The 13,721-nt window shown below is 45.2% G+C and overlaps 1 protein-coding gene across 2 annotated transcripts in view; it reads left to right on the top strand.

The window, feature by feature from the left end:
• Positions 1-13,721, top strand: part of ntng2a (netrin g2a) — a 125,582-nt gene that overhangs the window by 82,178 nt on the left and 29,683 nt on the right. For both annotated transcript variants that reach the window (XM_078227580.1, XM_078227581.1), the window contains one exon: positions 5,799-5,825. In XM_078227580.1, the coding sequence (XP_078083706.1) occupies positions 5,799-5,825 (27 nt within the window). The remainder of the gene's footprint in view (positions 1-5,798; positions 5,826-13,721) is intronic.

Consider the following 13,721-nt stretch of genomic DNA (forward strand, 5'->3'; position numbering starts at 1 on the left):
GTTCAGGTCAATGCACCTAACCAGCATGTTTTTCAGACTGTGGGAGGAAACCGGAGCACCCAGAGGAAACTTATGCAGACATGGGGAGAACATGCAGACTCCGCACAGACAGTGACCCAAGCTGGGAATCGAACCCAGGTCCCTGGCACTGTGAGGTAGCAGTGCTAACCACTGTGAAGAAATAAGCTTCAGAACTTGAAATTTGTCCATTGCCGTCAGCTCCATCCAGGGTTTCCTAACTTGCTTTAATCAGTAAAATAAATATATATGACTTTACATCCATTTATAGAACCATAGAATGGTAATGTCAGAGAGGAGAGCATGGGCGGCACGGTAGCACAGTGGTTAGCACTGCTGCTTCACAGCTTCAGGGACCTGGGTTCGATTCCCGGCTTGGGTCATTGTCTGTGTGGAGTTTGCACATTCTCCTCTTGTCTGCGTGGGTTTCCTCCGGGTGCTCCGGTTTCCTCCCACAGTCCAAAGATGTGCGGGTTAGGTTGATTGGCCGTGCTAAAATTGCCCCTTAGTGTCCTGAAATGCGTAGGTTGGAGGGATTAGTGGGTGGATATGGGGTAGGGCCTGGGTGGGATTGTGATCGGTGCAGACTCGATGGGCCAAATGGCCGCTTTCTGCACTGTAGGGTTTCTATGATTCAGCCCATGTACGTGTCTGCTTTCTGCAAGAGCTAGTCACAATGCTAATCTTTTCAAGAAAGGAGGGAGACAGAAAGTGAGAAACTATAGGCCAGTTAGTCTAACACCTGTCGTTGGGATACTACTAAAATCCATTAGTAACGTGATAGAGGCAGGAAATTTAGCAAATCGTGACATAATCAGGCTGAGTCAACATGGCTTTGTGAAAGGGAAATCATGTTTGACAAATTTATTCGCATTCTTTGAGGATGTAACAAGCAGGGCAGATAAAGGGAGACTAGAAGGTGTGGTGTATCAGGATTTCTAAAGGCTCTTGAGAAGATGCCACGTAAAAGGTTACGGCCCATCAATATATATTGATATATTAGCGTGGTTGGAGGATTGGCTAACTAGGAATAAATGCGTAATTTTCGACTTGGCAAAACGTAAGCAGCAGAGTGGCACAGGGTTCAGTGCTAAGGCTTCAACTATTTATGATCTATATTCATAACTTGGCTGACTGTATTATTGCCAAATTTGCTGATGATACAAAAACAGGTAGCTGTGAGGAGGATACAAAGAGTCTGGATAAATGCCAGAGTTAGATTAAGTGAGTGGTTAAAATTTGGCAGATTTAGGAAGATGTAAGGTTATCCACTTTGGCAGCAAGAACAGAAAAGCAGAATATTGTATTAACAGAGGGAAATGACGGAATGTTGCAGCAGAGAAGGATCTGGGTGTCCGCGGAAAAGAATTACTTAACGTTAAGCATGCAGGTACAGCAAGTAATTAGGAGGGCAAATGGAGTGTTGGCCTTTATTAGATGGGGGTGGAGTTTAAAAGTTGAGAAGTCTTGCTACATCTGTGGAGGGGATTGGTAAGACTGAACCTCGGGTAGTTTACAGTTTGTTAGAAGAGAATGATCACTCGGCTGATGCCTGGGCTGAAGGGATTGTCTTATGAGGAAAGTTGGGCCTATACTCATTGGAGATTAGAAAATTGAGAGGTGATCTTATTGAAGCGTAAGATTCTGAGCGGGCTTGACAGGGTCGATGGTGAGAGGATGTTCCCCCTCATGGGAGAATCTAGAACTAGGGGGCACAATTTAAAAATAAGGGGCTTCCGATTTTAAGACTGAGATGGTGAGAAATTATTTCTCTTTGAAGTTCTTTAGTCTTTGGAATCTCCCTGCTCATAGACCAATGGGCATTGGGTTATTGAATTGATTCAAGGCTGAGTTAGATTGATTTTTGATCAACAAGGGAGTCCAGGGTTATGGAGGGCAGGCAGGAAAGTGGTGTTAAGACCTTAATCATATCAGCGGCAATCTCATTGAATCATTCACAAGGGGCTAACTGGCTTACTCCTATCTCTTATTTACTTGTATATTCCCATTCCTCTGCCTGTTCCTCAAAGCCCTGCAACTCTTTTCTCTTCAGATCAATTTCTTTTGAAAGCCACAATTGAATTTGCCTCCACCACCCTCTTAGCCAGTGTATTCCAGATCCAAACCACTCGTTGTGTAGAAAAAGCTTTTCCTCATGACACTTCTAGGTTCTTAACCTGATGGCCTCTGGTTTTCAACCCTCCTGCCGCCAATAGGAGCAGTTTCTCCCGATCTACTCTATCCAAACCTCTCATGATTTTAAACACCTCTTTTGATATTGGTTCTACCCGTGAAGCATTTGGGATTTTTATAAAAATGCTAAACATGCTTTAGAAAAAAAATGTCAACTTGGTTAATGAAGCAATGACATTATTCTGTCAGTGGCGAGGTACCTTTTTAAAAAAAAATGATACAAATATGTCAGATTAGCTAGAATCATAGAATCCACAGTGCAGAAGGAGGCCATTCAGCCCATCGAGCCTGCACTGATGACAATCCCACCCAGGTCTCATCCCCGTAACACCACGTATTTACCCTCCTAATCCCCCTGACACTAAAGGACAATTTAGCATTGCCAATCAACCTAACCCGCACATCTTTGGACTGTGGGAGGAAACCAGAGCACCCGGAGGAAACCCATGCAGACACGGGGAGAACGTACAAACTCCACATAGACAGTGACCCGAGGCCGGAATAGAACCCGAGTCCCTGGCACTGTGAGGCAACAGTGCTAACCACTGTGCCACCGTGTCGCCCCCGCTGCTCACTATCATTCATTTTACCATTAACAGAGAATGCTGGAAATACACCACAGGTCATTTCAAGAACGTGAAGGGCAAGTCAAGCTTTGTCTTGGAAGACCCTCCGTTTGATGAAAGGATCTTATCCTCAAAATCCATTTTATTTCTCAGGTGCTGGCAAGCCAGTTGTGACATTCCAGGATTTTCTGCTTTTATTTTATTTGCTGTACAAATCTAAAAATATTCCTCCACATGTCCGTGAAAAGCCCAGAGTAATGAGTTCACGCTGTCAGCTGCCCAATGGGGGGACTTGCTGAATTAAACTGTCACACGGTGAAGATTTACTGACCTCCGGAACTGCAGCAATTATTACACGGCACCTTGTGCGATTCACGTCTATAATGATCTGACAATATCTCAGATGCGCTTTCTTCATTCAGAGAGACTTTGAATTTAAAACTCAAACAAGTTGTTAAACACCATGAAGCTCCCTTTGATTTCCAAGTCAATGCAACGGAGCTGAGAATTGATGTGGGCATCGAGAGGCATGTTAATGAGTTCATCAGGGAGCAGTTTCTGGGTGCACATTCATGCAAGAAGAACGATGTCGCTCGGGAAGATATGGGCACTGGCTCAAAATGCTGACATTCCCTTCCTACACCACATGGATTGCATCTGTTCAAGATGGTGGCTCATCACCGTCTTCTCAAGGGCACTTAGGGATGGGCAATAAATGCTGGCCTTGCCAGTGATGCCCACATCCATGAACTATTTAAAATGAAAAGATCTGAGGTTCCAGCCAGGAGGCTGTGTCACACCTGTTTCAGTTCATTCTGAGTACAACATAACTCCAACACATGTTGTAGATGATGCCACAATTTTCTGCATGGAATTTCTTCCCTGGGCAGTCCAGACTGATGAACACATTCTGGTGGGTGGCACAGCTGCCTCACAGCACCAGGGACCCAAGTTCAATTCCGACCTCGGGTCACTGCCTGTGTGGAGTTTGCACATTCTCCCCATGTCTGCATGGGTTTCCTCCGGGTGTTTCGATTTCCTCCAAAAATGTACGGGTTAGGTTGATTGGCGATGCTAAATTGACCCTAGTGCCTGGATTAGCAGGGTAAATGTGAGGGGTTACGGGAATAGGGCCTGGGTGGTATTGTGGTCGGTGCAGACTCAATGGGCCAAACAACCTCCTTCTGTATTGTAGGGATTCTATGATTCTAGCTCTCCTTCAGTCGGCGACATAAGACCCCTCAAAAGCGACTCTGAGTTTTCCTCAATGACCTCTGGAGCTGGCTGGTCAGTTAGTCGCTATCTTGAGTGGAGCATGCTGAATGAGTTTGGCATTTTGGCCACACTGAGATGCTACATCTGCCAACGCTAACCATAGCTGGAAAAGCTCACACAACTGAGAGGTACTGAAAGCTGTTTCCTCTCCTTCACCAATCCTCATGAGGATAGACTCTTTGCTGGACCAAAGTTCCACAGACCTCAGTTGCCCCCAATGCCCACCGTTTCAGTTATTTCCATGCGGATATCTGGACCAGTAACTGGTGAGTTATATGGGATAGAATTAATGCCGATCTCATCAAAAATTCCTGTGTACAGATAAAGCATAGGAATTCTCTGAGCTTAAACAGACAAATGTGCAAAATTAGTGCAGGTGTAAACATTCTGGAATATTTTTTCCATTATATTTTATGTTGGCTACTTGCCTTAGACATGCAAGGTGATGATGTGATCGTACAGCAGTGAGGATGCCCAAGCTTTGGGAATGGGAATTGGTTATTCTAGGGTCCAAAGCCAGTGGCTTGCCAACATGGCATGCCAACCAGGAGGATTGAGACCAGCCTGACATTGTTTCTTGAGCCTCAGTAATATTTTGTGGCGGCACCTATTGTTCCGTCCTGCTCCTCCCCAACCCCTGTGTCCACAAGGATGCTCTTTTAAAAACTTACTAACATTTAATATTGCTTGTTGGTGGCAGCAACTGCTTAAACAAGAGCCCAGCACTCATCGTATGTTTATATACCACCTTTAACATGACCAAATGTCCCAAAACGCTCCGTAGGAGGGTTACAAAACATCTGAGCCACATGTGATATCAGGACAGGTGTTCAAAAGTTTGGTTAAAGAAATTAAATTTTAAGGAGCATTTTAAAGGAGGAAAATCGAGAGGTGGAAAGGTTCAAGGAAAGAATTCCAGAGCTTAGAGTCCCAGAACTCAATTCAAAATAGCGAGGGCGAAGACTGGTGTCCAAGTCCCTTACTTTATATATATATGTGAAGGATCCAATGCTTGTTTTAGGAAGCCACTTGGCACATCTGCAGTGCTGTCTTCATCAAGATGGTAGGTCCTGACCTGGCGCTATCATTTCAGAAGGTCCCAGGACCAGACAGGGTATTCCCTGTTACGGGCAGTGCCCGTAACATTGGCAGGAATTGGGCATGACGGACTGCAATTCAGGATTGGTCCTTTCTGCCCTGGGAGAATGAACATCTAGGGTGGACTACTGACCTTCAATGGGATATTATCAGAAGTCAACAACACTTTTGCAAGTTGAAGAATGCATTTAAAACTGAACTCTGGTGTGTAAAAACCAACAATATTAATGCAATTGGGGGGTGGGAGGCAATGTTTTCCTCTCTTGTGGAAATGTGCAATTCCCACCTTACACCGACAAAAGATTTTTAAAATTTATTTATTAGTCACAAGTAAGGCTCACATTAACACTGCAATGAAGTTACTGTGAAATTCCCCTAGTTGCCACACACCGGCGCCTGTTCTGGTCAATGCACCCTAACCAGCACATCTTTCAGACTGTGGGAGGAAACCCACGCAGACACGGGGAGAAGGTGCAAACTCCACACAGACAGTAACCCAAGCCGGGAATCGAACCTGGGTCTCTGGCGCTGTGAGGCAGCAGTGCTAACCACTGTGCCACCCAAGCGGGTAGAGATCAGCAACTGGAGGGAAATACAGCTCTGTCTCTCTCTGTGTCTCTCTAAGATCTTCCTGTGTTTCCCTTTCAGGTGTGGCAGCCAGTTCCGCTTACGGCAGTAAGTACAACCATCCCCACCTCTCTTCTTTCTCTGTTCCATTTCCTCCACATCCTATTTTTATTTAAACATTTCATTTTGAACATCTCTTTCCGAAATAAACATCCAATCTAAATTTGTTCTGCTTTGTTTTCCAGTCTGCATGCTGTGCTTTATCTGACTACGTTTTGAAAATTTTTCCACAGTTTTCAACATAAATCAATATTTTGAGAAAGTAATTGTTTGGAATCGCAGGTCCTGACCTGGCGCTATCATTTCAGAAGGTCCTTGTGATCTGCATCGTGTGTATTTTTCTAAAAGTATTTTAATTTATTTGCATTAGTTCCTGTCACTTGTGGTCTACGGACAGTCTCTTACAGAGTGAACCAATATGTCTAGGTGGGCAGCAGAAACATGACCCACAGCTCCGGTTAATATCGACAATTCCGATTGGACCTGATTCCCAAGTTACACAATGTAGAAGTTGCAGGACAGACATCTATTCCCACCACTCTCACCGGGGGATCTAAAACAGTGTGAAACCCTCCTCACTTCATATTGGGTGCGGATCTCTGCAATGGCAACGGGGGGAGTACTTAGAGTCATAGCATCCTTACAGTGCAGAAGGAGGCCATTCGGCCCATTGCGTCTGCACCGACAACAATCCCACCCAGGCCCTATTCCCGTAACCCCATGTATTTATCCTGCTAACACCCCGAACACTAAGGGGCAATTTAGCACGGCCAATCGACCCAACCTGCACATCTTTGGGGTGTGGGAGGAAACAGGAGCACCCGGAGGAAACCCACGCAGACACGGGGAGAACGTGCAAACTCCACACAGACAGTGACCCGAGGTTGGAATTGAACCCGGGTCCCTGGTTCTGTGAGGCAGCGGTGCTAACTGCAGGGCCACCCAATGCTTGAATTCTCTTAGCCCATCATCTGATTTGGGCGAAAGTAGTTAAGGTTTCACGGCGCTGCCCCTGAATCATTATCCAGAGACCCTTGGTTATTGTGCTGCTTGAACGTTGAAGCAGAGAGGATAGGGCAAGGCTATGATATCCTCTACAGTCTGTCATCACTCAATGCTGAGGATCACAAGGTACAAAAAAGACAAGGTATGAAGTCTGACCTTTTGGACCGGTGGTGCTGCTGATAATCACTCATGGGGAGGAAACTGGAGGGTATTTTTTCTGTTAATGAGAAGAGTAGTGGATTTTTTTCTGTGCTGAACAATGACAGAATTTACCTTCCTCAATATACTGACACAGTGCCTTCTCCCTCCATGAGTCAGCAACGGATTTGTTTAATATCCACCAGAAATAAAAACAGGAAATGCTGGAAAGTTGGAGCCGAAGTTGGGAAGTGAAACGTTCACTGTTTTAAGTGGGGCTCGTGGAAAGATTCCACCTCAATAACTGGGCTACTTTTCTCAGCTAATTTAAACAGAAAGAATACAAAATGCTGCAAATTAGTTAAAGTTTATTTATTAGTCACAAGTAAGGCTTACATTAACATTGCAATGAAGTTACTGTGAAATTCCCCTAGTCGCCACACTCCGGCGCCTGATCGGGCCAATGCACCCTAACCAGCACGTCTTTCAGACTGAGGGAGGAAACCGGAGTACCCGGAGGAAACCCACGCAGACACGGGGAGAACGTGCAAACTCCACACAGACAGTGATCCAAGCTGGGAATCGAACCCGGGTCCCTGGCGCTGTGAGGCAGCCGTGCTAACCACTGAAAACCACCTAAACTAGTGTTAACCACCAAGTTAGAAAGATAAACCGCAACTGTTGGTAAGGTAAAGGAGGTTTGCCAAAGTCCAGAAACAGAAAAGATGGGTGACCATTTCAAGTAGAGACTTTTGTCAAAATTACTGTGATAATTTAAATGAGAAGGATCTTAGACCAAATTGTTCACCACGTTGTTTCCCTTTCTTTGCCACCTTGCTGCATACTCTCAGTTTTTAGTGTTATTGCAGTCGTGGTGGGTTTTACCTTTTCATGAGGTCTGGTGGAGCAGCAGCGGAGAAAATAGCTTCTAGGATTGATTGCCACGACTCCCTCTCATTATTCGGAACCTCCCAGGATAACAATATTTTCAAGCACCAGACGGCTGTTTCTAAATCTGTGATCAGCTGGGAATCTGAGACTCGCGTCACTCCCAGTGCCATCCTGAGTTAGCAATCCCAGTACAATGCGCAGAGCAATTACTTACTTCACGATAGAGCCTTAAACACAGTGAAACTCTGTGCATCACAGAGACAAAAGCAGCCACGGCTTAGATACCATGGGTACCCGAGAGAAAGTGAATGGGAAGGTAATCACAGGCCGGTGAGCCTTACATCAGTGGTAGGGAAATTATTGGAGAGGATTCTTCGAGACAGGCTTTATTCCCACTTGGAAATAAGTGGACGTATTAGTGAGAGGCAACATGGTTTTGTGAAGGGGAGGTCGTGTCTCATGAACTTGATCGAGTTTTTCGAGGAAGTGACGAAGATGATTGATGAGGGTAGGGCAGTGGATGTTGTCTGCATGGACTTCAGTAAGGCCTTTGACAAGGTCCCTCATGGCAGACTGGTGCAGAAGGTGAGGTCGGATGGGATCAGAGGTGAGCTGGCAAGGTGGATATAAAACTGGCTCAGTCAAAGAACGTAGTAAGAAGTTTAACAACACCAGGTTAAAGTCCAACAGGTTTATTTGGTAGCAAAAGCCACACAAGCTTGCGGAGCCTTAAGCCCCTTCTTCAGGGAAGAAGAAGAAGGGGCTTAAGGCTCCGCAAGCTTGTGTGGCTTTTGCTATCAAATAAACCTGTTGGACTTTAACCTGTTGTTAAACTTCTTACTGTGCTTACCTCAGTCCAACGTCAGCATCTCCACATCAGTCAAAGAAGACAGAGGGTAGCAGTGGAAGGGTGTGTTTCTGAATGGAGAGCTGTGACAAGTGGTGTTCCTTAGGGATCAGTGCTGGGACCTTTGCTGTTTGTAATATATATAAATGATTTGGAGAAAAATGTAACTGGATTGGTTAGTAAGTTTGCGGACGACACAAAGGTTGGTGGATTTGTGGATAGCGATGAGGACCATCAGAGGATACAGCAGGATATAGATTAGTTGGAGACTTGGGCAGAGAGATGGCAGATGGAGTTTAATCCGGACAAATGTGAGGTAATGCATTTTGGAAGGTCTAATACAGATAGGAAATATACAGTAAATGGCAGAACCCTTAGGAGTATTGATAGGCAAAGGGACCTGGGTGTACAGGTACACAGGTCATTGAAAGTGGCAGTGCAGGTGGAGAAGGTAGTCAAGAAGGCATATGGCATGCTTGCCTTCATCAGCCGGGTATTGAGTTTAAAAATTGGCAAGTCATGTTGCAGCTTTATAGAACCTTAGTTAGGCCGCACTTTGAATATAGTGTTCAATTCTGGTCGCCACACTAGCAGAAGGATGTGGAGGCTTTGGAGAGGGTACAGAAAAGATTCACCAGGATGTTGCCTGGTATGGAGGGCATTAGCTATGAGGAGAGGTTGGAGAAACTTGGTTTGTTCTCACTGGAGCGACGGAGGTTGAGGGGCGACCTGATAGAAGTCTACAAGATTATGAGAGGCATGGACAGAGTGGACAGTCAGAAGCTTTTTCCCAGGGTGGAAGAGTCAATTACTAGGGGGCATAGGTTTAAGGTGCGAGGGGCAAGTTTTAAAGGAGATGTATGAGGCAGATTTTTTACAGAGAGAGTAGTGGGTGCCTGGAACCCGTTGCCGGGGGAGGTAGTGGAAGCGGATACGGTAGTGACTCATAAGGGGCATCTTGACAAGTCCATGAATAGGATGGGAATAGAGGGATATGGTCCCCTGAAGGGTAGGGGGTTTTAGTTAAGTTGGGCAGCATGGTCGGTGCAGGCTTGGAGGGCCGAAGGGCCTGTTCCTGTGCTGTAATTTTCTTTGTCCTTTGTCCTATTCCCCTCAGCAGAGATTTCAGAGACCAGAGCCATAGATTTAAAGTAATTGACAGAAGGATGAGAGAGGACTGGGGGAGAAATCTTTCCACCCAGATGGTTGGAATTCACTGCCTGAAAGGGTGGTGAAGACAGAAACTCTCACCACAGTTTAAAATGTACTTGGATGTGCCCTTTAAGTGCAGCACCCTACAAGGCTACAGAGAGTGCGATTAAGCTGGATAGCCCTTTTTTGGCTGGCATAGACATGATGGGCCAAAGGACCTCCCCTTCTGTGCTGTAAATGTTCTATATTTCCAGCGTGCAGTGTTTATGGGAGGTAAGTGAAGGAGGGTGGCTCGGGGAATTAGAATGGTTTAAGGAAAGCACTCTGGGGTGTGGCTGCAGGACACACGCACACACCCACCAACACTCAATAGAGAAGGTACCTTGAAAATGGTTACAATGACCACAAACTGTATTCTCCAGGTGATTCTGTGCAGCTAAATGTTTCCTTTGTTTTTATGCATATGCAGTTATCCAGAAATCACAAGCGGTGATGCCCCCCCTGGCTGCTGCCCCCCAGAAGCCGCAGAAAGTGTCAGGTATCATCACCTCCTCTTAGCCTTCCATCAGACAGCAGACCAGTTAGAGAACAACCTGGAATGAGGTCCGCGGACTCCTGTTTAAATGGCCACAAAAACGTGAAGGAGAAAGGCAGTGAAACTGTCTGCATTTTGATTTTCAATTCAATTTTTTGGAACGAGCTACATTGGTAACAATATTCTGACGTATAATCAAACCCCATTTAAAAGGATTATGTCCATGGAACCAGAGGAAGATCTTATCATTGAGGTGGGGGCTCAGCCATTGACTGGACCGTCCAGGCTCCTCTACACACTGATGCCGTAATAGCCTCCCATCCATTGGCTCTGTCTACACTTCCCTGCTGCCTAGAAAAAGCAGCCAGCATAATTAAAGACCCAACGCACCCCGGACATTCTCTCTTCCACCTTCTTCTGTCAGGAAAAAGATACAAAAGTCTGAGGTCACTTATCAACCGACTCAAGAACAGCTTCTTCCCTGCTGCCATCAGATTTTTGAATGGACTTACCTCACACGAAGTTGATCTTTCTCTACACCCTAGCTATGATTGTAACACTACATTCTGCACTCTCTCTTTTTCTTCTTTATGAACGGTATGTTTTGTCTGTATAGCGCGCAAGAAACAATACTTTTCATCGTATACTAATACGTGTGACAATAATAAATCAAATCAAAAAATATGTCACCCATCCTGGAGTTGTAGATATTCAGTGAAGTGATCACATCACAGATCAGAGAGAATACTCAGCATTAAATTTCTGGGTGGAGGAGGGGCTCATTGTCAGTTTCCTAACACCCAGGGACAGATACTCTCTCTCCTTACAAAATTAAAACTTCATACATTTGCCCATTTACAACTTCAGGGTAATGAGCGCTGTAACATTGGACTGGTCCCTGCCCCATGGTGTAAACCAACGTCACTCGGGTTTCTATGAGGGATGATCATGGACACAACCATTGAAGCCTTTGTATCCTTGGCTGAAGCATGAACCTATGATAATTAGGACAGAAAGTGCCCTTGCCATCAGCGACACCAGGCTTTACACTAAGTAGATCCTTAGAATGCAACAACATGAGAAAAATGAGCAGGAGTAGACCATACAACCCCTGGGACCTGCACTGTAATTTGATCCAATCACAGTTGATTCACTGCCTTAATTCCATTTTCCTGCCTTCTTCCCATATCCTTTGAATCCCTGAGACCCCAATAGTCTGGCTTTCTCAACCTTAATGTATTCAACCATGGAATATCCACAGCCCTCAGAGAATTCCGAAGATTCACAATCCTTTGAGGGAAGAAATTTCTTCTCCTTTCAGTCCTAATGTTGAGCCCCTTACCCTGAGACTGCGCCCCCGTAATCTAGATTCCCCAGCCAGAGGAAGCAACCTCTCAGCACCTACCCTGTCCAGCCCCTTCAGAATCTTGTATGTTTTAATGAGACCTTTTCTCATTCATCTAAACACCAGAGCAATTTACTCAGCGTCTCATCACTTGACAGCCTTCTCATCCCAGCGACCAGTCTAGTGAAGCTTTGTTGCACTGCCTCCAATACAAGTCTATCCTTCCTTAAGCATGGAGACTAAATCTGTGCACAGTACTCCAGGTGTGGTCTCACCAAAGCCCTGTACAATTTTGGCAAGCCTTCTTTATTCTTTTACTCCAAACCCTTTGCAATAAAGGTTACTGAAATCAGAAGGGGCTCAGAATATAAGCATGATAGAATCATACAGTACACAAGGAGGCCACACAGCCCATTGTGCCTGTGCTTTGAAAAGTGTGTCCAATTGTCCCACTCCCCGACTATAGCATCGTACAGTATGTGTCCTTTTAATGTTAGCAGTTCACCAACATTTTCAATCCTTCATTCAAATTGTAGTATTGAATGGGTTTCCAATCTCAAAAATCTTGTTGCAATTTTGCAGTGGAATTTATAGATGGGCTGCACGGTGGCACAGTGGTTAGCACTGCTGCCTCTCAGCGCCAGGGACCCGGGTTCAATTCCGGCCTCGGGTGACTATCTGTGTGGAGTTTGCACGTTCTCCCCGTGTCTGCGTGGGTTTCCTCCGACACTCCAAAGACGTGCGGGTTAGGTGAATTGGCCATGCTAAATTGCCCCTTAGTGTCAGGGGGATTAACAGGGGTTATGGGGATAGGACCTGGGTGGGATTGTTGTCAGTGCAGGCTCGATGGGCTGAATGGCCTCCTTCTGCACTGTAGGGATTCTATTCTATAGAAATGCATGCTTCCAGACTGACCAAAAATCAGAAATCTCAGCAATGCACTGATTTGATTTATTATTGTCACATGTATTAGTATACAGTGAAAAGTATTGTTTTTTGCACGCTATACAGACAAAGGTTACCGTTCATAGAGAAGGAAAAGAGAGAGTGAGGAGAAAGATCAACTTAGTGCAAAGTAGGCCCATTCAAAAGTCTGATGGCAGCAGGGAAGAAGCTGTTCTTGAGTCGGTTGGTACATGATTTCAGACCTTTGTATCTTTTTCCCGACGGAAGTAGGTGGAAGAGAGAATGTCTGGGGTGCGTTGGGTCCTTAATCATGCTGGCTACTTTGCCAAGGCAGCAGGAAGCCTAGACAGAGTTAATGGATGGGAGACTGGTTTGCGTGATGGACTGGGCTTCATTCACGACCCTTTGTAGTTTTTGTGGTCTTGGGCAGAGCAGGAGTCATGCCGACCTGTGATACAACCAGAAAGAATGCTTTCTATGGTGCATCTGTAAAAGTTGGAGAGAGTCATAACGGACATGTCAAATTTCCTTAGTCTTCTGAGAAAGTAGAGGCGTTGGTGGGCTTTCTTAGCTATAGTGTCAGCATGGGGGGGGGGACTAGGACAGGCTGTTGGTGATGATCTGGACACCTAAAAACTTGGTGAGACGAGGGAATCAGAATCTGTGAAAAAAAAGGTTTAGAGATACTGGTACTTACTTAAAGCATACCTAGAATATGACGTACACTTCCTAATCTGGCTCCATGTACTAGAAATTACTAACAGAACAAAAATTAATCGGGTGAATAATATCAGTGAGATTTATGAAACAAGACAGATTGCAAAACCATCTCAAAATAAATAAAATTTTTAAACCAAGAATGAATGAGATTGGGACGTGTTACATCCCTTTGGGAAACAGGGGAAGGTATGGGTTGAAATGAGACCTACGCAGGAATTAGGTATGGTTATGGCGAAGACCCCTTACTGAAGCAGATCAATTGTCACAGCCAGAGTTAGTGATGCATCTCATCTTTTATAATTCTGGTAACTAATGAGAAACATGGAAGCACTAACTGGCCGTGTTAAATGCTGCATCAGGCTCTTCAGCTTCACCTATTCAACCCTCATCTCCTGATGGTTTGCC

Source organism: Mustelus asterias, chromosome 13 (assembly GCF_964213995.1).
Source record: "Mustelus asterias chromosome 13, sMusAst1.hap1.1, whole genome shotgun sequence".
Classification (NCBI taxonomy): Eukaryota; Metazoa; Chordata; class Chondrichthyes; order Carcharhiniformes; family Triakidae; genus Mustelus; species Mustelus asterias.